Source organism: Pelobates fuscus, chromosome 5 (assembly GCF_036172605.1).
Source record: "Pelobates fuscus isolate aPelFus1 chromosome 5, aPelFus1.pri, whole genome shotgun sequence".
NCBI lineage: Eukaryota > Metazoa > Chordata > Amphibia > Anura > Pelobatidae > Pelobates > Pelobates fuscus.
The window spans coordinates 359534017-359556943 of record NC_086321.1 but is presented as its reverse complement, the minus strand read 5'-3'; the positions used below and the strand labels follow the sequence as shown (position 1 = coordinate 359556943).

At 42.4% G+C, this 22927-nt stretch overlaps 1 protein-coding gene across 1 annotated transcript in view; it reads left to right on the top strand.

Annotated features, from left to right (window-relative positions):
- The window catches only part of LOC134612288 (uncharacterized), a 44624-nt gene that overhangs the window by 6233 nt on the left and 15464 nt on the right, over positions 1-22927 (top strand). The window contains exons 2-4 of the mRNA XM_063456627.1: positions 20950-21146; positions 22303-22344; positions 22589-22630. Coding sequence (XP_063312697.1) covers positions 21056-21146; positions 22303-22344; positions 22589-22630 — 175 coding nt within the window. The 5' untranslated portion in view covers positions 20950-21055. The remainder of the gene's footprint in view (positions 1-20949; positions 21147-22302; positions 22345-22588; positions 22631-22927) is intronic.

The window sequence follows — 22927 nt, the reverse complement described above, 5'->3', positions numbered from 1 at the left end:
GATTCAGAGATCAAAATGATTATTTTCTCTTCTAAAACACGATATCAGTGTCATGATCTTGTGCAGGTCAGGTATGAGACTGAAACTGTGGTTATCGTCGGGGTATTTTTTTTTATCTTGGACATTATAGTAAAAACAGGAATTATAAGAATAGGAGAGAGAGAAAATAGAATCGAATAACAGATTACAGGTGAGGATAACTAGGCTATGAAGTAAAGGGTTTAGACAATAAGCCCAAAGTGAAAGTTAGGTAAACCTGTAAATGAAGTTATAGGTAGGAGATTGCAGATAAACCTATAAGAGAAATTATAGGGAATTACAAATCTTAAGGGAAAACAGGATTTAGGCAATATGTCCCAGAACATGATATAAAGAAACCTATAAGAGAGAGAGGTAAAGCAAGAGAATGACAATTACTGAAATAATAAGTTACAGGAAAACAAAATAGCGACTAAAACAGAACTAGACAGAAACGTAAGGATTACGATATAAAGGGTCTTTAGTTGTTCAGTCTCTCTTCATCAGAGGTTGTACTGCAGTGACAGGTCTTTTATGATTGATGCCAATATTATCTGAAATGTTTGTAAGTCCAATATAGTAGTGACGCAGGTAGTATATAAAATGAAAGTCCAGTATAGAATTAAGCAAGTTGGAAGTCAATCAGGAATGTAGGGTTGTTCAGGCTTGCATGGAGCAGGCTTGGAAATAAGCAGGAATGTAGAGTTGTTCAGCCAAGTCTGGAGCAGGTTTTGAAGCCAATAAGATAAGTCCTCAGGTTATAACACAGGAGCCAGGATATGACGTATTTCGGGCAATCATCAACGTCAACGTCAAGGCCATGAGGTGAGTTGGGTGTAACCTTTTATAGCAGGGGTTCTCAACCCAGTCCTCAAGGACCCCCTTTCAGTCCAAGATTTAGGGATTACCCGGGTGTGTCAAAGGTGTTATTTTTTTTTTTTTATATTCTTGGTTTTTATTTTTATTTTGGCAATCTTTGTTTTTATTGAGGCATTGTATACATTTGTACAGAAAATAAACAAATTAAAAGCGTACATAATCCAACAGTTTACAACACATCCAGATTCTTTTTCTAAACACCTTAGACACACCCAGGTAATCCCTAAATCCTGGACTGGTAATTGGTGGTCCTTGACGCCTGGGTTGAAAACCCCTGTTTTATAGGATCTGAATTAGTCCGGGCAGGTGGGAATGAGATGGAAATCTATGTGCTAGTGGTTAGGGAGGCCACTAGTGGCAAATAAAATCAGTGCAGGAACTTGGTTTTCAAAGGAACACAATAAACAGAACAAAAAGTCTTGTTTGTCAGGATGGGGGGGGGAGTTGAGAAATAGAAGAGCTCCTTTATTACTCCCCCTATATGATTGTGGAAATGATATCACCCATTGAAACTTCCTTAACTGTTTTGGAATACTGGGGTGAGTTGACCCTTTCAGAAAACTTGCAAGAATTAAATATGTAGTAGATTCTGGCAGATAATCTTGTTCCTGTACAGGCTGGTAATCATTCCTGGGTGATAAACGAAGGTGAGGACTTCATGGACTACATTTTGTTTTGCAAAGTACATGAAAGTAAAAAAGACTCTATTCTGGAAGTGAATGGGTTAAAGGGGCATTCTAAGCACCATAACAACTACAGCCTGCTTTGGTTGTTATGATGCCAGAAGTCTGCTGACATTACTCTACAGCAGAGATTCCCAATTAATTTTTCCCATGGAACCTTTATACCAACATCGTGGAAACTGCCCAGAAAGATTTGCGCCATAGCACAAACCTTTAAATGAGTGGCTTTTTCATTCTCATTTTTAAATGTGTTGCTCATAAACTGTCTTTGTACTCTGCGTGGTTTTGCTCAAAATGACGACATAAATTTAGCAGGTGCTAACGACCTGTTTGGTAATATGTTCTTGCAAAGTGCACATTGTGCTTCAGAAAGTTTGTTATTGTTGGCACTTGTGAATCCAAATGACAAGTAGCAGTCATTAAATTTTCTTTATTTGAGTCAATATTGACTAGCAGTGTGTGCTTTTCTTTGACTTGCCACTTGTCTATATTTGAGAAACAGTAGATTTAACTATTTCTGAGCGGTTTTCTTTTTTTTTAATTTTTTTTATTATTTCTTTTATAAAATACAAACATTATGTGCCTTTTTTCACAAGTCAACATGAATAGATACTTGTCAAATTATGCACATAAAAATTAAGTTTGACCTATTATACATAAAATACAATAACAGACAAAAAAACACGTTAGGGTCCGCTGAAAAATATGTTTTTGTCCTCATTTGTCTTTCATCTTGTGTATTAATTCAGCAGGGACTAATAAGTGAACATTTAAAAGAATAAAACTAAACATAGTACAAAAAACAAAACAAAATAAATCTTGGCATGGAGACCCCTTTAAGGGTTGTAGTTGTAACAGGTGTTTGAAAAGGCTATTCATTGAGCTTGCCTTTATATTAGTTTCTTTAGCCTATCTGGCTTTATTTAGCTAACCATTTTTCCCATATTTTTTTGTATAATAACAATTTCTGTCTTGCTAAATAATACCCATTTTCCATTAAGCATTCATGAACTATCTGTTTTTTTCATTCCTTAACCATTCTAGTTCACCTTGGCTTTTCCACTGCCTTGCTATTATGATTTTCATGGCAAGTAGTATTTGTATTAACAAGGCTTTATTAGAAAAAGTTAAGTTGTCTAATCCAAAGTGGAAAATAGCAGTTTCTGGTGACATTGGGATTGTTATACCCGCCAATTCTGAGATTAAAGTGAATATTTTCCGCATAGGCGTGCGCAGCCTATTGCATTAGGGTGTGCACCCTAAAGCACAAGCACACGCAGCGTGTATATATATATATATATATATACACATATATATATATATATATGTATATGTATGTATGTATATATGTATATATACACATATATACACACACAGACACAAAGCTGTGTGTGTGCTGTGTGAGGGTGCTGTTAGTGTGATGTGTGTGTGAGGGTGCTGGTAGTGTACTATGTGGGTGAGGGTGTTTGTGTGTGTGTGTGCACTTGTGAGGGTGCTGTAAATGTACTGTGTGTGAGGGTGATGTTTGTGTGTGAGGGTACTGGTAGTGTGCTGTGTGTGTTTGTTAGGGTCCTGTTTGTGTTTGTGAGGGTACTGTTAGTGTGCTGTGTGAGTGTGAGAGTGCTGTTTGTGTAATGTGTGTGAGAGTGCTGTGTGTGAGGGTGCTGTGTGAGGGTGCTGTGTGTGTGAGTGCTGTGTGTGTGTGTGTGGGTGCTGTATGTGTGTGTGGGTGCTGTATGTGTGTTGGTGCTGTGTATGTGTGTGGGTGCTGTGTATGTGTGTGGGTGCTGTATGTGGGTGCTGTGTATGTCTGTGGGTGCTGTGTATGTCTGTGGGTGCTGTGTATGTCTGTGGGTGCTGTGTATGTGTGTGGGTGCTGTGTATGTGTGTCGGTGCTGTGTATGTCTGTGGGTGCTGTGTATGTCTGTGGGTGCTGTATGTGTGTGGGTGCTGTATGTGTGTGGGTGCTGTATGTCTGTGGGTGCTGTGTATGCCTATGGGTGCTGTGTGTGGGTGCTGTATGTCTGTGGGTGCTGTATGTCTGTGGGTGCTGTGTATGTCTGTGGGTGCTGTGTGTGGGTGCTGTATGTCTGTGGGTGCTGTATGTCTGTGGGTGCTGTGTATGCCTATGGGTGCTGTCTGTGGGTGCTGTATGTCTGTGGGTGCTGTATGTCTGTGGGTGCTGTGTATGTCTGTGGGTGCTGTGTGTGGGTGCTGTATGTGTGTTGGTGCTGTGTATATGTGTGTGGGTGATTGTGGGGGGTGGAGGTACATTACTTAATATCCCCCCTCCCTTCTTACTTTATGTAGGGAGGGGGGATCTTTCCTTGCTGCTTTCCCTGGTGGTCCAGTGGAGGTGGGGGCAGATCAGTTATCCCCCCTCCCTTCTTACCGTATGCCTGGGAGGGGGGATCCTGCTGCTGCTGCTGCCGCCATCCATCCCTGGTGGTCCAGTGGAGAGTGAACTCTAGCCCCGCAGGGCTAGAGTTCACTCACGCGAGATCTGAGCGTTGCCGCGGCAACGCTCAGATCTCGCGAGAGGAACCCGGCGGAGCTGCTGGCAATAGCTCCCCGGGTCCTCTCCTGCCTCCCTCACTGCCTGTGAGCCGGTGAGGGGAGGCTGAGAGCAGAGCCGGCGCTCGGATAGCGCCAGCTCTGCATGGACCAACAGGGGGGATCCTGAGATCTCCCCTGCCGGTCTCAATACATAGGCGTGCCGCGGGGATTAGGATGTGCCCAGGCACACCCGGCACACCCCGTGCGCACGCCTATGATTTTCCGCCATATGGATTCAATTTTCTCCCAGGACCACCACATGTGTATCAGATTCCCAGTCTCTTTATTACACTTCCAACATAATGGATTGTCTTTAGCTTTAAATTTATATAATTTCTCTGGGTATAAGTGCCATCTGTGTACAACTTTAAAACGGAGTTCCTGTAGTGATAGACAGTGAGTTACTTTTCCTATTTGAGTCCAACTTTCCCACCATAATTCCCTATCTATTTGGATTAGTATTTCCTCACTCCATGATTCTAAAGCTTTAAAGGGACACTATAATCAACCAGACCACTTTAGCTCATGACGTGGTCTGGGTGCCAGGTCCCTCAGGTTTTAACCCTTCAAATGTAAACATAGCAGTTTCAGAGAAACTGCTATGTTTACATTAGGGGTTAATCCAACCTCTAGTTTCTGTCTTCCTGACAGCCGCTAGAGGCGCATCTGCAACACTGGATGCAAATTTGCATCCATCGCGCAGAGCGTCCATAGGAAAGCATCGAGAAATGCTTTCCTATGGACTGTTTGAATGCGCGCGCAGCACTTGCCGCGCATGCACACTACGCTCCACTCGGGAGCTGATGTCAGCGGGGGAGGAGAGGTCACCAACGCCGAGGGAGCCCGGCGCTGGATTAAGGTAAGTGGCTGAAGAGGTTTTAACCCCTTCAGCGCCACGGGAGGAGGACCCTGAGGGTGAGGGTCCCCCAAGGATTATATAGTGTCAGGAAAACCGCTTTGTTTTCCTGACACTATAGTGATCCTTTAATATTTACTGTGTGTAAGGTAAATTCCAACAAGTCATACCATGCTCTCACAATTGTTTGGTTCAAGTTGTTACCTAGTAACCTATCGAGTTGATCTTTTAATGGTTTTTTTTTTCCTCAATTACACTTAGTTCAGAGCTAAGGTAATATTTTATTTTAATCAGTGGGAAGTGATCTTTCACTGTGCATTCATATTCTCGTTGAAACTGATTTAAAGTTTTAAATTTTCTTAAAGTATAAAGGTCTTGAATTCTTATTTTTTTTTATTTTTATTTTTTTTGAAGACTTAGTGGGAGTTTAAAATCCGTAATATTATATTTCAAAGTTTCTAATGGAGTAGTCATAGCAAAATGCTCAGTTTTTTTTTCTTGAATTGAAACCAGTCATCGAGAATATTGGTCAAGACTATACAATCAGCTTTCAACAAGATTTTTTCTAATTCTGATTGTTTACACCACAATAATGTTTCCAGGTTATCAACTTTTGTTAAGTGCTGTTCTATTTTGTACCAATCACGTTTTTTTTTGAGGTGTCATTAATATTTGGTGAACTTGGGTCAGGCTACTTGCGAATTGATCTCTAAAATATCTGGGAAGTTTACACCGCCCTGAGTTTTCTTTTGATATAGAGGACATATCTTTTAGTGTGCACGGCCTTTTATTAAACCATAAGAATTTTTCTACCAGTATTTGAAATAGTTTTATATATTGGCATGGTACTTTTAAAAGGAATCATCCTAAAGTTATAAGACCAAATAGGCAAAATGTCTTTATTTTATTGAAGCTTTATGGATACGTTACAGTAAAGAAGAATAAGGAAAAATATATCATGGTAAATGCACATATAGACAGTGGTCAATAACACTGATACATTCTTACATGAGTGTCCGCTTCATTTTATATTATAAACGACTTTGTGTTGTCAGGTTAAAAATGCCTACATAAAGGTGGTGTAGAGTGTCATTCGGTCTTAGTAACTGGCTACGTATGTAAAATTAAGGAGCGTGGTTCGTTTGCCTTCGCCATGCTGTTGGGTCGTAACATGGATCAATATAGTCGTGGCAGTACAGTAAAGCTAGCACTGCGTTCGTCAATAATATGTTCAGTGCAGCCGGGGGTACATTTTCATGTGTATTGGGGCTATCTAGTGCTATTCAGTGGTAGAAGTCAGTGGGTAAACTGAGCTAGTCATGTAGTTAACATTCCCCGGTACCTGCTACATTCTTTGTAAGTTCTGCTTTTGTTTTTTGTTTCTTCTCATGTGCATTTTTGACAAGTGATAAAACGTTCACATACAAAGTTAGCATTAAAGTCGTTTGATATTTGCATGTATATAATGTAATTTTGTAAAGTTTCTCGGATGTTTTTACGTCTGTCGTGTGTCTGTTCGTGTGCTGCGGTATTGTGAGGCGGTATCAGTGTGCCTTCCCGGTGTCATACACTCTACCCGGTCTGCTGTATTCTGCGCCTTAACATTATAGAAAGTGTGGGCGCCTGTTGTTCCTAGAGTAATCGTTTGTCTGTGGTGTTCGGTAGAGGGTGTCTCCTGTTGGCAGAGACTTGTGTGTGTGTGGGGGGTGTCGCTATAGTGATCCCGTCTCTTGCCGGGGTTCCGTGAGGGTGGGTATGAGGCCATCTCGGAGTTGTTTCAACCTCCCGTGTAGTGAAGTGCATGAGTGTGTTGGTATGTGTCTAACCTGTGTGCATTGAGTGACCTATGTCACCGTGAGCTTTGTAGGTGTGCATTGCGCCACATCAGTTTACAGGAGAGGCCTTGTAGAGGCAAACAAAGTTAAATAAACTGAACGTTAACCGATAACTTGTGAGCGGAGTGTTTTTAGCCAGAGTTCAAGTTTTGCCGGGTACTACTGTTCCCTGTTAGTGAGCACAGTTCTTTCAGGTTGGGGCTGCTGGGCGTTCGTTGTCTCTCGGGGTGAAGGGCACCGATCTCTCCGGGTCCCAGTCGTGTGAGCCCGAGGTAGTTGCTCTTTCCTCAGTTAGTGCAGGGAGACCCATAGTTTGCAGGTACGTGGTTGCTTCTTGTAGGTTGGACAGTCTCTTCGTGTTCCCGTCTTTGGTGACTAAGAGGGTACGTGGTAGGGCCCACCGGTAGTCCACGCCAGCGTTGCGGAGTTGGCTGGTCGCTGGGCCCATCGATTTACGCCATAGCATCGTGGAGCGGGTTATGTCTTGGTAGAACGTTAGTTGCGCGTTTTCAAAATTAAGCGGAGTTTTGCCCCGAATTGCTGTCATCATTTGGATTTTATCGGTGGTCGAGTGGCATCGGACTATCACGTCCTGTGGTGCTCCAGCTGGTGCTTGCCGTGGTGTCGGGATTCGGAAGAGGCTCTCAAAGGTAAGTTTCTTTGCCTGCATGTGTGGCATTATCGATGTGGTGAGCCTCCTGATGTAGTGGGGCAATTCCGTTAGATTGACAGAGTCAGGGATGCCCCTTATTTTAACATTAAGGCGCCTGTGGCGGTCCTCGGCTTGGTCCGCTCTAGTTAGGAGCGCGGTTTGGGATGCTTGCAGTTGATTCAGGGTTTCTTTTATGTCCTGTACCTCTTGTCTGAGCTCCAGGATGCCATCCTCGGAGGCCTGAGTACGGACTACAACCGCTGTGATTTCCTTCTTGAGTAAGTCCAGGTCAGCAGCATGTAACCGCCGCATTTCGTGTAGTAAATCCGCTATATCCTGTTTCGTGGCCGGCGTTTGGTTGGGTACCAATGTCTGCTCCACTATGTTCAGTTCAGACTGTGTGGTGTGAGTGGGCCTTTCTGCAGGTCCCTCTTGTGCTTTCGGGCCCTCAGATTGCCCCTGAGCCGCCGTCGCGGTAGCTGGGCGCTGTAACATCACGCCTATGTCCTGAGTGTCTCTGGTTGTTGTCAGGGGGGCTTTGTGGTTTTTTTTGCTTTGTGGGCTTTGGGGCGTGCTGGGTCTGGTGTGGAGGGGAGTATAAGTAGGTCTCCGGCCACTCCGGTATTTCCCACGAGGCTCGAGCGTTGCGAGGCCCGGAGTAGGCCCCAGGCCTCCGGCGTGTCTTCCTGCTGGGTTGCGGGAACAGGAAAGGCATCGGATTGTATCTCCCGACCGGGTGTATCGAGGTGGGGGGTGTCTACTTTCCGTGGTGTGTCGGGTGCGGTAATTTTCCCCCGTTTTTTGTTCTCCGTTGTCGGAGCTCTAGGTAGTTGCGGCCATTTCGTTTGAGCGCTTGGCTCCGCCCCTCCAAAATGTATGATTTAATTACATTGACTCTGCCCATCCAAGAAACAAAGGCCTCCTTTCAGGTCTTTAATTTCTGAGTTTCGTCTTTAATTAGGGGCGAGAAGTTGGCTTCTGCAAGATTTTCTATTTGTTTAGGGATCGTTATACCTAAATATTTTAACCCTTCCTGGGGCCATTGAAAAGGATAAGTTTATTCTAATAAGGCAGTTTGTTCAGGTTCCATACTGTATGTTACAGTTTTCCCTATATTTCATTTATAATTGGTCATTTTTCCATATATATTTAAAATTTCGAATAGAGCTTTCACAGATATTTTAGGAGATGTAACTGTTAAAATTAAATCATCTGCGTATGCTGATCATTTACATTCTAAACTGTTTATATTCACTCCTTTTATGTTTTCATCTTGCCTTATTTTTGAAGTAAAGGCTCTAAGGTCAAGATGTATAACATTGGCGCTAGAGGACAGCCTTGCTGAGTGCCGTTATTTATATAGAAACTAGATGTTAAGAAACTTGACCAGAAATGATTGCAGTTAGTGAAGAATATATGGCCATTATTGCGTACCCTTATTAAATTTCCAAAATTACAGCTTTTTAATACTTCTTGTAAAAAATTCCATCTGACCCTGTCAAAGACTTTCTCAGCATCCAATGACAGGGCCAGTGTGGGAATATCTTTAGATCCAGTATAGCTCAATATATCTATTATTTTCCTGGTGTTATTACGTGCATATCTGTTTTAATTAAATCCCACTTGATCTTGATGTACTAGGAGTGGCATTATTCCTTTCAATCTTTCAGCAAGTATTGACAAATATATTTTTGTATCACAATTAATTAGTGACATAGGCCTATAGTTTGTAACTCTGGTTCTATCTCTGTCTTCTTTTGGAATGGGCACTATTTTGGCTTGCAGCAATTCTCTTGGAAAAAGTTTGTTCGCTTTAATTTTATTAAATGTTTCTGATAAATATGGGGATATGTGTCAGGGTACCTGAGGCCTCTACCTCTAAAAGAGGTAGAGACTTAGTGATTTATCCGTCCAAACGAGCTGTTTCCTTCGTTCCTCGCGGTTCATCCAGTCACTTAAACACCGACCGCGAGGAATCCACGTCCTTTTCTAGCGGGACGCTCAATACGTGACGTCATGGCGCTATCACGAGCGACCTGCCACTCAAGTGTCCGATATCCAATCGGTACTTGTCAGAGGCGTGTCCTTCATCCGGAGCCAGGGTATTTAAGCTTACTTCTCACTTCAGCTCATTGCCCTGTCGTGGTTCTAGCTTGTCTAGTCACTCAGTGCTCTGGTATTCTAGTTTGCTCTATTTGGTTTTGACTCGGCTTGTTGTACTACCCTGCTTCTCTGTTATCCCTTGACCCGGCTTGTCTCTCGCTTATCTGTCTTCTCGTTCCCTCGACCTCGGCTTGTCTCTGACTATTCTCTATTACTCTCGGTACGTTAGTCCGGCCATTCTAAGGCCCGGTATACGTACCTTTCCACTCTTTGTACCCTGCGTGTTGGATCCCTGTCCCGATCCTGACATTATGACAGGGCCAATGGATCCTGCAGGTACAAACAGTCAGCTTGGTTCTTCGGATCCCAGGTTTGACGCCATGGAGCATAGGATGGATCAGATGGCTTTGGCACTACAGGCACTTTTGTCTCGTGCTAGTAATCCACCTGAGGAGACACGTACTCCTTCTATTTCTCCTGCAGTCTCAGGTCTAGAGGTAGCCACTGTAGGTGCTTCTTCCCGTATTACCCCACCAGTACGTTATGGCGGGTCACCGGAGAAGTGTCGTGGCTTTCTGAACCAGATTAGCATCCATTTCGAATTACAACCCCGCTCTTATCCCACAGATAGAGCGAAGGTTGGATTTGTTATTACTTTACTCATTGAGAAAGCTCTGAGATGGGCCAATCCTTTATGGGAGAATGATAATCCACTAGTCTATAATTATAATGCCTTTGTAGCTGCGTTTAGAAGAACTTTTGACCCTCCTGGTAGAAAGGTCAATGCAGCTAGATTACTGTTGCGCCTTAGACAGGACAATCGAACACTTGTGGATTATGCACTAGAGTTCAGGTCCTTGGCGGCAGAAGTTAAGTGGAACGAACAGGCTTATATAGATGTGTTTCTGAATGGGTTATCAGATGTAATTCTTGACGAGGTCGCTACTAGAGAACTCCCTGAAAATTTGGAGGATTTAATTTCTTTTATATCTCGTATTGATGAACGCCTAAGAGAGAGGCAGAACACTCGAGATAGGACCCGTAGACCCTCCTTTAAACTAGCGCCTACCTTTCAAAATTCTGAGTTCGAGGACTTATGTATTTCTGAACCTATGCAGATAGGCAGTACTCATCTCACAGAGAGGGAGAGACAGTACAGGAGAAGGGAGGGTTTATGTATGTATTGTGGAGTCAGAGGTCATTTACGCCTAAATTGTCCTAATCGTTCGGGAAACGCTCGCACCTAAGTTTCTCTAGAGGACAGGCCTTGGGTGTATCTACTTTGTCCTCTATTCACAACTACAAAGAGCTCAGGCTTCTGTTACCCGTTTCTTTAAAGTGGGAAAAGGGAGTAGTTAAGACTATGGCACTAATCGATTCTGGAGCTGCTGAGAGCTTTATAGATCAGGGTTTTGCTGCCAAGCATGCTATTCCATCCCAGTTAAAAGAGACACCACTGGCTGTTGAGGCCATCGATGGTAGACCGTTACTTGAGCCTGTTATTTTCCATGAGACCATACCGATTAACTTAACTGTTGGCATCCTACATAGAGAGGACATATCCTTACTGCTCATTTCTTCTCCGTCTATTCCCATAGTCCTGGGGTACTCCTGGTTGAGGAGACATAACCCTATTATTAATTGGGAGTCAGGGGAGATAGTTTCGTGGGGACAGAATTGTCAAGAGAAATGCTTGCGGAAGGTCTCACCTCTCGGATTAACCAACACATCGGCTAACTCTGACAATCCTACAGAGACACAAATTCCGCCTCAGTATCTAGATTTAAAGGCAGTATTTGACAAAAAGAAAGCCGATACCTTACCCCCACACAGGTCCTTTGATTGCAAAATTAACCTACTCCCTGGTACCATGCCCCCCAGAGGTCATGTATACCCGTTATCTACGAAAGAGAACTCAGTTCTAGAGGAGTATATTCACGAAAATTTAGACAAGGGATTCATTAGGAGGTCCTCCTCCCCTGCCGGGGCTGGATTTTTTTTTGTTGAAAAGAAGGATGGTTCTTTGAGACCTTGTATTGATTATCGAGGCCTAAATAAGATAACCATTAAAAATGCCTATCCGATTCCCTTGATCACTGAACTCTTCGATCGTTTGAAGGGCTCTACAATTTTCACCAAGTTAGACCTCAGAGGGGCATATAACTTGGTGAGAATCCAGCAGGGACATGAGTGGATGACGGCATTCAATACTCGATATGGTCACTATGAATATACTGTTATGCCTTTTGGGTTATGCAATGCACCAGCTGTATTCCAGGATCTGATAAATGAGGTTCTTAGGGAATTTCAGCAAGATTGCGTCATTGTATACCTAGATGATATACTCATACATTCTAGTGAGATTGAGACTCATCACAAGCAAGTCAGGAGGGTTTTGCACAAGCTTCTCCAGCATGGCTTATACTGCAAGTTGGAGAAATGTAGCTTTGATCAAACCCAGGTAACCTTTCTCGGCTATGTGATCTCTGGGGAGGGATTTAAGATGGATCCGGATAAGCTCCAGTCCATTCTAGAGTGGCCTTTACCCAAAGGTCTTAAAGCCGTACAGAGATTTATTGGTTTTTCTAATTATTATAGGCGCTTTATTAAGGGCTATTCTTCTATTATCGCTCCTATCACTAATATGACCAAACAGGGGGCTGATACTAAGAATTGGACTACTGAAGCTCTTCTTGCGTTCAAAACTCTCAAGGAGCTTTTCGCTTCCGCTCCAATTTTAGTTCACCCCGACACTTCCCTGCCTTTTCTACTTGAGGTAGACGCATCAGAGACTGGTTTAGGTGCTGTCCTATCTCAAAGGTTGGGTGTTGATAAACCATTACATCCATGTGGATTTTTCTCTAAAAAATTGTCCGGTACTGAGAGCAGATATGACATTGGTGACAGAGAATTACTAGCGGTTATCAAGGCTTTGAAAGAGTGGAGACATTTATTGGAAGGTACATTACATCCTGTTACCATTCTAACAGACCACAAAAATTTGTCTTATATCGGAGAGGCCAAGCGTTTGTCCTCCAGGCAGGCTCGTTGGTCGTTGTTTCTTACCCATTTCAATTACGTTCTGACTTACAGACCTGGCTCAAAGAATTCTAAAGCCGATGCTCTATCTCGCCAATATGAGCCTTCTGCTTCAGTTGAACCACTTTTGTCCTCCATTGTACCCAAATGCAATATTATTGCTAATACCAGTCTCAAAATTCATTCTCCGCTACTTGACCAGATCTTGAAGTCACAACATCTAGCTCCTGGAAACACTCCTGAGGGAAGAAACTTTGTTCCTCCTGAACTCCAACTGGAGCTCTTACAATGTTTTCACGAAAGTAAAGTAGCTGGTCATCCTGGTATTCGCAAGACATACTCTCTGATATCCAAGGATTTCTGGTGGCCTTCACTACGAAAAGATATTGAGGAGTTCGTCGCAGCTTGTGAGACTTGTGCCAAGACTAAACAACCTCATGCATCTCCATGTGGTCTGTTACACCCCTTGGACATTCCTGAGAAACCTTGGTCCTGTTTGTCCATAGACTTTATCGTTGATTTGCCTGCTTCCAAGAGACAGACTGTTATTCTCACGGTGGTGGATAGATTTACTAAGATGGCCCATTTCGTGCCATTACCTAAACTTCCGACTTCTCCTGAATTGGCGGAGATTTTTGCGAGAGAGGTTTTTCGCCTACATGGGATTCCTTCGGAGATTGTTTCTGATAGAGGATCTCAATTTGTCTCACGTTTCTGGAGATCCTTTTGTTCTCAAATGGGTATCAAATTGAACTTCTCCTCTGCCTATCACCCTCAGTCTAACGGAGCTGCTGAACGTACCAATCAAAAGATCGAACAGTATCTACGTTGCTTTGTTTCCGAACACCAGGACGATTGGGTCGGTCTGATTCCTTGGGCGGAGTTCGCACACAATAACCTTGTTTGTGATTCAACTCGCTCTAGCCCTTTCTTCATGAACTATGGCTTTCATCCTTCGATTTTTCCTTCGGTTTCCTCTTCTCAGGGGATACCGTCGGTTGATGATCATGTCGCCAACCTGAAGAAATTGTGGGATCAGACTCGGCAAATTCTGTTACATAATTCCTCGTTGTTCAAGAAACACGCTGACAAGCATAGAAGAGCGGCTCCTGTCTTTGTTCCTGGGGATAGGGTGTGGTTGAGTACTAAGAATATTCGCCTAAAAGTTCCATCTATGAAATTTGCTCCTCGCTACATAGGTCCTTACAGGGTCCTCACTCGTATCAACCCGGTTGCGTATCGCCTTGCTCTGCCACCTGCCTTACGCATTCCTAACTCTTTTCATGTCTCCTTGTTGAAACCTCTTATTTGCAACAAATTCTCCTCTAAGGTTTCCTCACCTCGTCCTGTTCAGGTGGAGGGTCGGGAAGAGTACGAGGTCAGCTCCATCATTGATTCCAGAATTTCAAGGGGAAAATTGCAATATCTGGTCAACTGGAGGGGATATGGTCCTGAGGAGAGGAGTTGGGTACCTCAGGAGGACGTTCATGCTTCTCGCCTTCGCAGAGCATTTCACCTCCGCTTCCCATCTCGTCCCGGTTCCTTCCGCCTGGTGGGCGTATCTGAGAGGGGGGGTACTGTCAGGGTACCTGAGGCCTCTACCTCTAAAAGAGGTAGAGACTTAGTGATTTATCCGTCCAAACGAGCTGTTTCCTTCGTTCCTCGCGGTTCATCCAGTCACTTAAACACCGACCGCGAGGAATCCACGTCCTTTTCTAGCGGGACGCTCAATACGTGACGTCATGGCGCTATCACGAGCGACCTGCCACTCAAGTGTCCGATATCCAATCGGTACTTGTCAGAGGCGTGTCCTTCATCCGGAGCCAGAGTATTTAAGCTTACTTCTCACTTCAGCTCATTGCCCTGTCGTGGTTCTAGCTTGTCTAGTCACTCAGTGCTCTGGTATTCTAGTTTGCTCTATTTGGTTTTGACTCGGCTTGTTGTACTACCCTGCTTCTCTGTTATCCCTTGACCCGGCTTGTCTCTCGCTTATCTGTCTTCTCGTTCCCTCGACCTCGGCTTGTCTCTGACTATTCTCTATTACTCTCGGTACGTTAGTCCGGCCATTCTAAGGCCCGGTATACGTACCTTTCCACTCTTTGTACCCTGCGTGTTGGATCCCTGTCCCGATCCTGACAATATGATAGGTGACATTTTTTTATAAAATGAATTTGAGAAGCCATCTGGACCAGGAGATTTATTATTTTTTTAAACTGGCTATTGCCTCTTCAACCTCTCCAGTATTAAGTGGAGATTCTAATTTAGTATTTTGTTCTGAGTTTAAAGTTGGTAATTTGAGCTCTTTTAAATAGTTCTCAATGCTTAGCTTGTTTTGCGCACCCGCTGGAATATTATAAAGCGAGGAATATTAGCCCAAGAGAGCTTTACCTATATCCTTTGGACTTATAGCTGCTCCATTTTCTGTGATAATTTTAATGATCCTAGCACTAGCCTGTTCCTTCCTTAGTTGGTTTGTTAATACTTTGTCTGCTCTAATTCCCAGGTAACAGCATTTTTGTTTAAATGTTACCAGTGATCTATTTGCTCTCAATAGCATCTGTTCTTTGATCGCCTCTTTAATTTTGCTAATTTGATTTTTTTTTCATTTAATTCTTTATGATTATCAGGTATTTTGTAGGAGTAAATCTTTAATTCTCCACTGATTCCTTTCCATTGTACATGAAGTTTTAATAGGCAAAAGGAGGGGTTCGTGATCAGACCATGCAAAAGATCTTATCATACTTTTCTGGCAGTTTCATATTGAGTCAGCAGTAGTTAGAAACATGTCCAATCTTGAAAAAGATTGACATTGTTTCTAAAAAATATGTAAAATCTGAGTCCAGTGAGTTTAGGGTATGCCAAACATCCCATAGTTTAAATGTTGCAAGGGTCTCTTGAAATGCCTTCGCTAAGTTTTTAGATGGAGAGTCCACTTTCTTGCCCTTTTGTATTTTTCTATATACATATTTCACTGTGTTTGAGATCATTATGGCAACGCCTCTCTTTTCTACTTTTTGTAAAAATCTGCAGACTCCATATGAGGTCAGTTCATTATGTAAGGAGTCTTACCTGATGGGGAGTCCAGCTCGCAGAGTTATACGCTCACCCTTGCAAAGTAGACACAGACCAGGGTGACCAGGTAAGACGCCACCTGACCTGTGAGTCTGTGCACGGGGGCTTTCCATTAAAAGTGCTCAAAGTCGCAGTACAGCAGGGATTAGCAGAAGCGTAGTCAAGGAAAGCCAAAATCAGGGAAGCCAGAGATCAGAGTAGTCCAGGAGGAAAGCCAAGGTCAGAAGCCAGAATCAGTCAGGAAATACTGGAATGCTGATACGGAGAGACAGGAACCAAACAAGGGAACCAGAGTCAATGAACTGACACCCTTCCCAGGGTGAGGCAGGCTTTTATATCCAGCCAATTAATATGGGATACAAGTGTGCTAGAGCAGCCATGGGTAAGTTCAGCTCCCAGTGCTGGAAACAAGGCAAGGACACCTATTAAGGCAATACTATAAATGGCTGGATAGCACAGTGGCAAAAGAGCAGGATTCAAGAAGCCAAAGTCCAGGGTTCAAATCCCCTGCTGGGCACTCCTGGGGTGACCTTGTCTGGCAGACTGGATGTTGTGGCGAGAACCGTGACAGCGTCTTTCTGCAGGTCTCTGCTCACTTCAACTCTGCACATGCTGACACCATCCAATCCCTTTGATAACAAATTGCAGGTTCTCTCCTGGTCTCCACTAATTCCACAGATTTCGGGCTGCTCTCAGTCAGTCCTCATCCAGCATTCTCTCCCTCAGTGAGTCTTGAGCACTTGCTAAAGTCTCTCCTGCTCATACTCCGACGCCCTGCCCCTTCATCGTCTTACATCACTTCCTGCTGTTTCCTTGATTTCTTGTTGCATCGTCTTTCTCGTTTTTTTAAGTGCCGAACAGTTAGAACTAGTAATTTTTCTCTTGATAGTTCCTTATTTTTTCCAGATGTCCAAATTCGTTGTTGTTGGTTGGAAAAAAAAAAAAAAACGCAGATCTCACCACCTGTCTACAATGGATGCTGTTTTTTTTTTTTTTGTTTGTTTCTTGGTTTTTTAATAAAAGTTTTAGAAAGAACTTAATTGAAGCAGGATTTTGAGTCTGTCTCACAGCAAAAAGATTAGAACACTTTTAAACAGATCTCATTACCAGACTGCAAAGGATGCTGGTATATCACTGATGTCTACAGATAGTAAGCAGAATAATATATGTATTGTGATCCTGTATTGCAAAAAACACGGTCCTCTACAGTTTAAACATATGCAGTATTGTAGGATTTACATCATGGGTCGTCAACCTGGTCCCTACCGCCCACTAGTGGGCGTTTCAGGATTCCAGGTGGGCGGTAGGGATTTTCAATTTTTTTTTTTATAAATTGGGCAGGCGGGCGGGCGCGCGCGAGCCGGCGGTACCACTGTGACTGGGTACCGCCATCACCACTTGCGGCCCCGGCGGCAAACCGCCGGGGCCGCATATGGAGGAGTCCATCGGGTGGCCCATGCTGTCAGGGCCACCCGATGGATGTGGATTGTGAGGGGGCCCGGTCAGCGCTGGGCGCTTTAACAGCGCGACCGGGCCCCCTGTGATGACATCAAATCTGCTGGGAGGAAGTGATTCCCCGGTCACTCCTCCCAGCATACAGAGAGCCCGCGCAGGAGGAAGGAGGAGGAGGGAGTCAGAGTGGGAACTCTGACTCCCATGCACCTGAGCCACCACTGGACCCCAGGGAAAGTCACCCTCCTGCACCTTAAAGGTAGGAAACAGGAGGGTGACTTAAATATAATGTGTGTTTGTTTGTGTATGTGTCTTTGTATGTATGTCTTGTGTGTGTCTGTATGTATGTCTTGTGTGTGTCTTATGTAAGTGTCTTGTGTGTGTATGTCTGTATACATGTGTCTTGTCTTTGTATGTATGTCTTGTTGTGTGTCTTATGTGTGTGTGTCTTGTCTTTGTATGTATGTCTTGTGTGTGTCTTATGTATGTGTCTTGTGTGTATGTCTGTATACATGTGTCTTGTGTTTGTATGTATGTCTTGTATGTGTCTTGTGTGTATGTCTGTATACATGTGTCTTGTGTTTGTATGTATGTCTTGTGTGTGTGTCTGTATGTGTGTCTTATGTATGTGTCTTGTGTGTGTGTGTATGTCTGTATATATGTGTGTCTTGTCTTTGTATGTATGTCCTGTGTGTGTCTTATGTATGTGTCTTGTGTGTGTGTATGTCTGTATACATGTGTCTTGTCTTTGTATGTATGTCTTGTTTGTGTCTGTGTGTATGTCTGTATATATGTGTGTCTTGTCTTTGTATGTATGTTGTGTGTGTGTCTTTGTATGCATGTCTTGTGTGTGTTTGTATGTATGTTTTGTGTGTGTGTGTGTGTGTGTCTTTGTATGCATGTCTTGTGTGTGTGTCTTTGTATGTATGTCTTGTGTGTGTGTGTCTTTGTATGTATGTATTGTGTGTGTGTGTGTGTGTGTCTTTGTATGTATGTCTTTGTATGTGTCGTGTGTGTGTGTCTGTCTGTATATATGTGTGTATGTATGTGTCGTGTGTGTGTATGTATGTGTGTCTGTTTCTTGTGTCTATCTGTATGTGTATGTGTCTTTGTATGTATGTCTTTGTGTGTGTGTGTGTGTGCCTGTCTGTCTGTATGTCTGTATGTGTGTCTGTATGTCTGTATGTATGTGTGCCAGTCTGTTATAGTGGGATACCTAGCTCAGCCTTCCTACTGGGCATTGCTATAAGGAAGGTTAAAAAAGGGGGAAAAAAGGTGGGGAGGGGAATTGAGGAGGGAGAAGAGGGGAGCTGACGCACAGATGAGAAATCATATTATGCGCAAACAGAGAAGTCGTCTGAATATCACCGAAAGAGGAGACCTTCGTTTGTTCCTTACAACCTCAAGGATCTCATTAATCACTAGTAAAGGTAATTTCAATTTACTTTATTGTTTTCTCATTAAACTTTTTATAAAGTTAAAAACATTATAAACATGCATTAATTGCAAATAAAAAGATAAATGTACGTACATTTATTTTTTTTAAAACACCCTCCTTTCGAAAAAAATATTCCGCACTTGCGCGAAAACTGGTGGGCGGTAAGGAAATTTTTTCAACCAAAAAGATGCATTAGTGGGCGGTAGTTAGAAAAAGGTTGACTACCACTGATTTACATAAATTCAGGCACTTTATTTTGAAATCCACTCAGGAGGCAGCATCAGAAATAATACCAAAGAAATATAATAGAAATCCCTACAAACAAAACCCTAGCTAGCTCTTACTGAGCTCTTACTAACATTCAGGTCCTTATCTATCAGAAGTTAAACTTAAACAAAACACAGTTTTCACCAACCTTGTTTACTGTCACTTTTCTGCACTCCAGTGCTCAGTCACCAGCCTAGCAGGGAGGGATTTATTCAATTTCTGCAGCTAATTAATTAGTGTTATATTATAAATATTGTTATTTATTACTGGTATTTATAAAGCGGCAACATATTCTGCAGCGCTGTACAATTAGCGGAGAACGTACAATATACACAGACAAATACAAAAGGTAGAGAGTGCCCTGCTCATAAGCTGATATCTAACCACTGAAGCTCTTTTATGCAAAGTGCTTAGCTAGGCAGCCCATGAGCTTATGATCTAAAGGCTACTTGCAGGTGAGCAATGGGCTGGAGACAGTCTGAATTCCTGGCCTGGACATTTTTTCTCCCAGTTACCTGTAAACGGAGGAGTGGAGCACCGGTCCACCCTACTCTCCGAATGCTCTAGCCCAGGGGCCCATATCTGAATGTTAATTTATGTTGCATATAACACAGGGGTTAAACGTCATATGCCCCTCTGGACGATTTAGCGGAAATATATAAACGCCCTCACAAACAACCCCATTCACCTTATCACAATATATATATATGTTTAACCAAAAAAATATGAAAAGTCCAACCCAAGTAACTTGTTTTCAGCTGCAGACTTTTTACACAATCTCTACAAAACAATAAAAATAAAATAAACCTATCCTCATATGCCACAAAGGGCAGTAATCTCTAAATGGCAGTAAAATAAATAATTTCTCCTGTTGCCAGTATTGTGATCTGAGGACTTGAATGCTTCCACTCTCTATCATCGAGTGGATATAAAATGGCTGATGGCTGACGGAGGGCGGGCTAATGACGGCCAGGCAGACGGCAGGCATACATAACTGCACAATCTCGCAATCTCTTAATCTAGATTGCGCAATCTCTCCTTTTTCCATACCTTCCGGGAACAGTAGGGAGCGGCAGCCAACTTGGATGTGGCGATTCACGGCAGAACCCCAATTTTGTTGTCCTGAACCCTAGGATTCCGCGGAACACCAATTGGGAAACGCTGCTCTACAGTAAATAGTCAAACTGTTTTCTAAACCGTTACACACTTACATGGTCCCTTCTGCCTCTCCTGCCTGGTCTCCAGTTCTGCTATATCTAAAGCAGGAGTTACCTTTCTGCAATAACTATAACAATTTCGTCCATATTTGAACGAAACATCTCCATTGGTGCTAACATAAAAGGAGGCTGGCCTGGACATACCCAGCAAAGTGGCAAACCATTTTAAAACAGTTTAACTACTTACCATGGTTTGTATGCACAGGCAGCTGCACAGGGAAGTCTGTGATTGGGCAGCCACAGAAAGTCTGGGCGGGGTTAAAAGGGGAGGGCTTGAGACAAGAAAAATCCAGCTTTTGTAATGTGTTTTAAATATACTCCAAATTTAATAAATGCATATCTAAAAGCATACATGTTTTTATTTGGGTTGTATCTATTAAAGAGTGATTTTATGTTGTTATTTTTTTGTGTAGGGCAGTACAGTGCCCCTTTAAGCTGAACTGTCCAAAAATTATATAATAATCACAGAATCCTTACAAACTGGCGGTTTTCATTCAGTTTCAAATATGTGTATAAGGCATTTCTACATAGCTATGATTTGTGCATAGGGTTATTACCCAGCATTTAACATATAAGAATGTGATAAATATTTCTCTTTATCGATAACTATCTTTCAAATATCTATCCATTTACATACAGCTGCAGTATGCAGCACAGAAAGCTTTTGAAATGTTAGTACATATAAGTCCCAAATAACACTCTCTGTTTAGTTACATTAAGCTCCAATGCATGTTTCTTGTTTTAGGAGACAATATGTGACAAGCTCGTGTCCTACAAATAGCGGATTAGACAGACACATGGAAAGCTATTATTCAGACATTATATTTGATGGTGACATTGATTCTCATGTATAATTATGTGATCTACTTTTATTTTTTTCAGAAATCAAAAACGTATTCACGATAACCGTCCAGCGATTGCGGTCTCTGTCTAAAAACCCAACACCACCTGTTACGTCTCTGCAGCTGTATCTTACCACCATTTAAAAATGCATCGGGTTTTAGCGCAATGCCTCGTTATTTTCGCATCCGTTTCTCTCTGCGTTTCTCCCTGTACTCACAATGTAACGTTTAAAGGAGGTAAATTCAGCCGTGTTGTGTTTTAAGCTGTTATTCTTAAAAATTATTCTTTTTCGCAGAATGTTTTAAATAATGAAAAAAAACTATTTCGCTATCCCATCCAATCCTATTTCAGAAATAGTATTTGATTAGTTTAAAATGCAGACAATTATGCAGTAATCAATGGACTATTTTCCAAATATATTTGTAGTTATCATATTTTGCTTACTGCAGGGGCTTTTGGGTGGGTTTAGTTTCAATGTGATTATTCACATCCAACTCAGAAGTTTTAAAGGAACAGTATAGCATTAGGAATGCAAAACTGTATTGTTTGTTAAAGCTATAGTTCCCCTTTCCCTCTAGAGTCCCTTATCTGTAGGTAGCCTTTAAACGATTCCACTGCGGAGGTCCCTCGCCAGACTCCTCTTCCAATGTCATGCCGATGGGAAAACTAATGCGCATTTGTGCGGAAAACGCCACGCACGCATTAGTCCTTCCCTCTTAGGACAAGATTGATAAATGCTTTACAATGGAGATTTTGAAGACGCTGGACGTCCTCATTGTTTCAGGGAGTTAAACTCCGTGAATATGCAGGAAGTGTGTCTAGTGGCAGTCTGTACCCTGCAATGTAAACGTTGCAGTTTCCCTAAAACTGGTTAACCCTAAAACTAGGGTTAAGGTGACAGGTAAAGTGTTCTAGGTACCTATAGTGTCCCTTTAAAGGAATACTATAGTCATTAAAGCAACTTTAGCTTAATGAAGCCGTTTTGGTGTATAGATCATGCCCCTGAAGTCTCGCTGCTCAATTTGCTGCCATCTAGGAGTTAAATCACTTTTGTTTCTGTTTATGCAGCCCTACCCACACCTCCCCTAACCTTCACATTGGACCTAACATATGGGTGGGTGCCTAGAATACACCTTACAGAAAGATTTCTAATGTAATGTCTCTGTTTTTCTGAAAAATATATATTTTTGTAGTTTTATTATCTATAATATAATTGTTTACGGTTTCCTAGTTTTATCTATGATTTGCATGCTATTTAATAGACGTTCATTTAGACTAAAATTAAACAAAATACATTCAGATGAAATAATGATTCCTGCTGGAACAGTCATTCTCTAAACATCTGTCACTTTTAAGTTTCTAATGACTGATGTTTCATTTTTGTTTTTCCAGCAGACAGCAACAAGACACAGAAGAAGATGGGAAGTTGTCATTGTAAGTTGGTATCAACTACTAACTGCTACTATTCTCACTGTATGTGCTTCACACATGGTTAGAAAGGAACTGTCACTCCAGGCAAGTTCCTTCACCTCAGAAAACGCTATTTCTGCATTTACTGAGGTGAATACATTCTTAATACATTCAGATGAAATAATGCTTTCTGCTGGAACAGTTATTTTCTAAACATCTATCACTTTCAAGCTTATTTTAACTGATGGTTTTGTTTTTGTTTTTCCAGTAGCGGACAACAAGGAACAGGAGGAGTGGAAAGAACATGGTTGTAAGTTGATATCTTCTACCAATGTTACTATTCTCGCTGTAAGTGCTTCACACATGGCTAATGAGGAAATATCAATCAAGAGAAGTTCTCTCACCTCACAAAACGCTATTTACGCATTTACTGAGGTGAATAACACAGTGGAAGTAAGGTAATAAAAACTTACCTGCCCCAAAATTCCTTATTGAGGTAATATCTCCATCACATGATGCCTTGTGCAGTGTTCCTCTCTGTCTCATTAGAGATATCTTTGCCAGAGGCTCAAGGAAACAAGGTGAAGGGTCACTGTGGGACCCACCT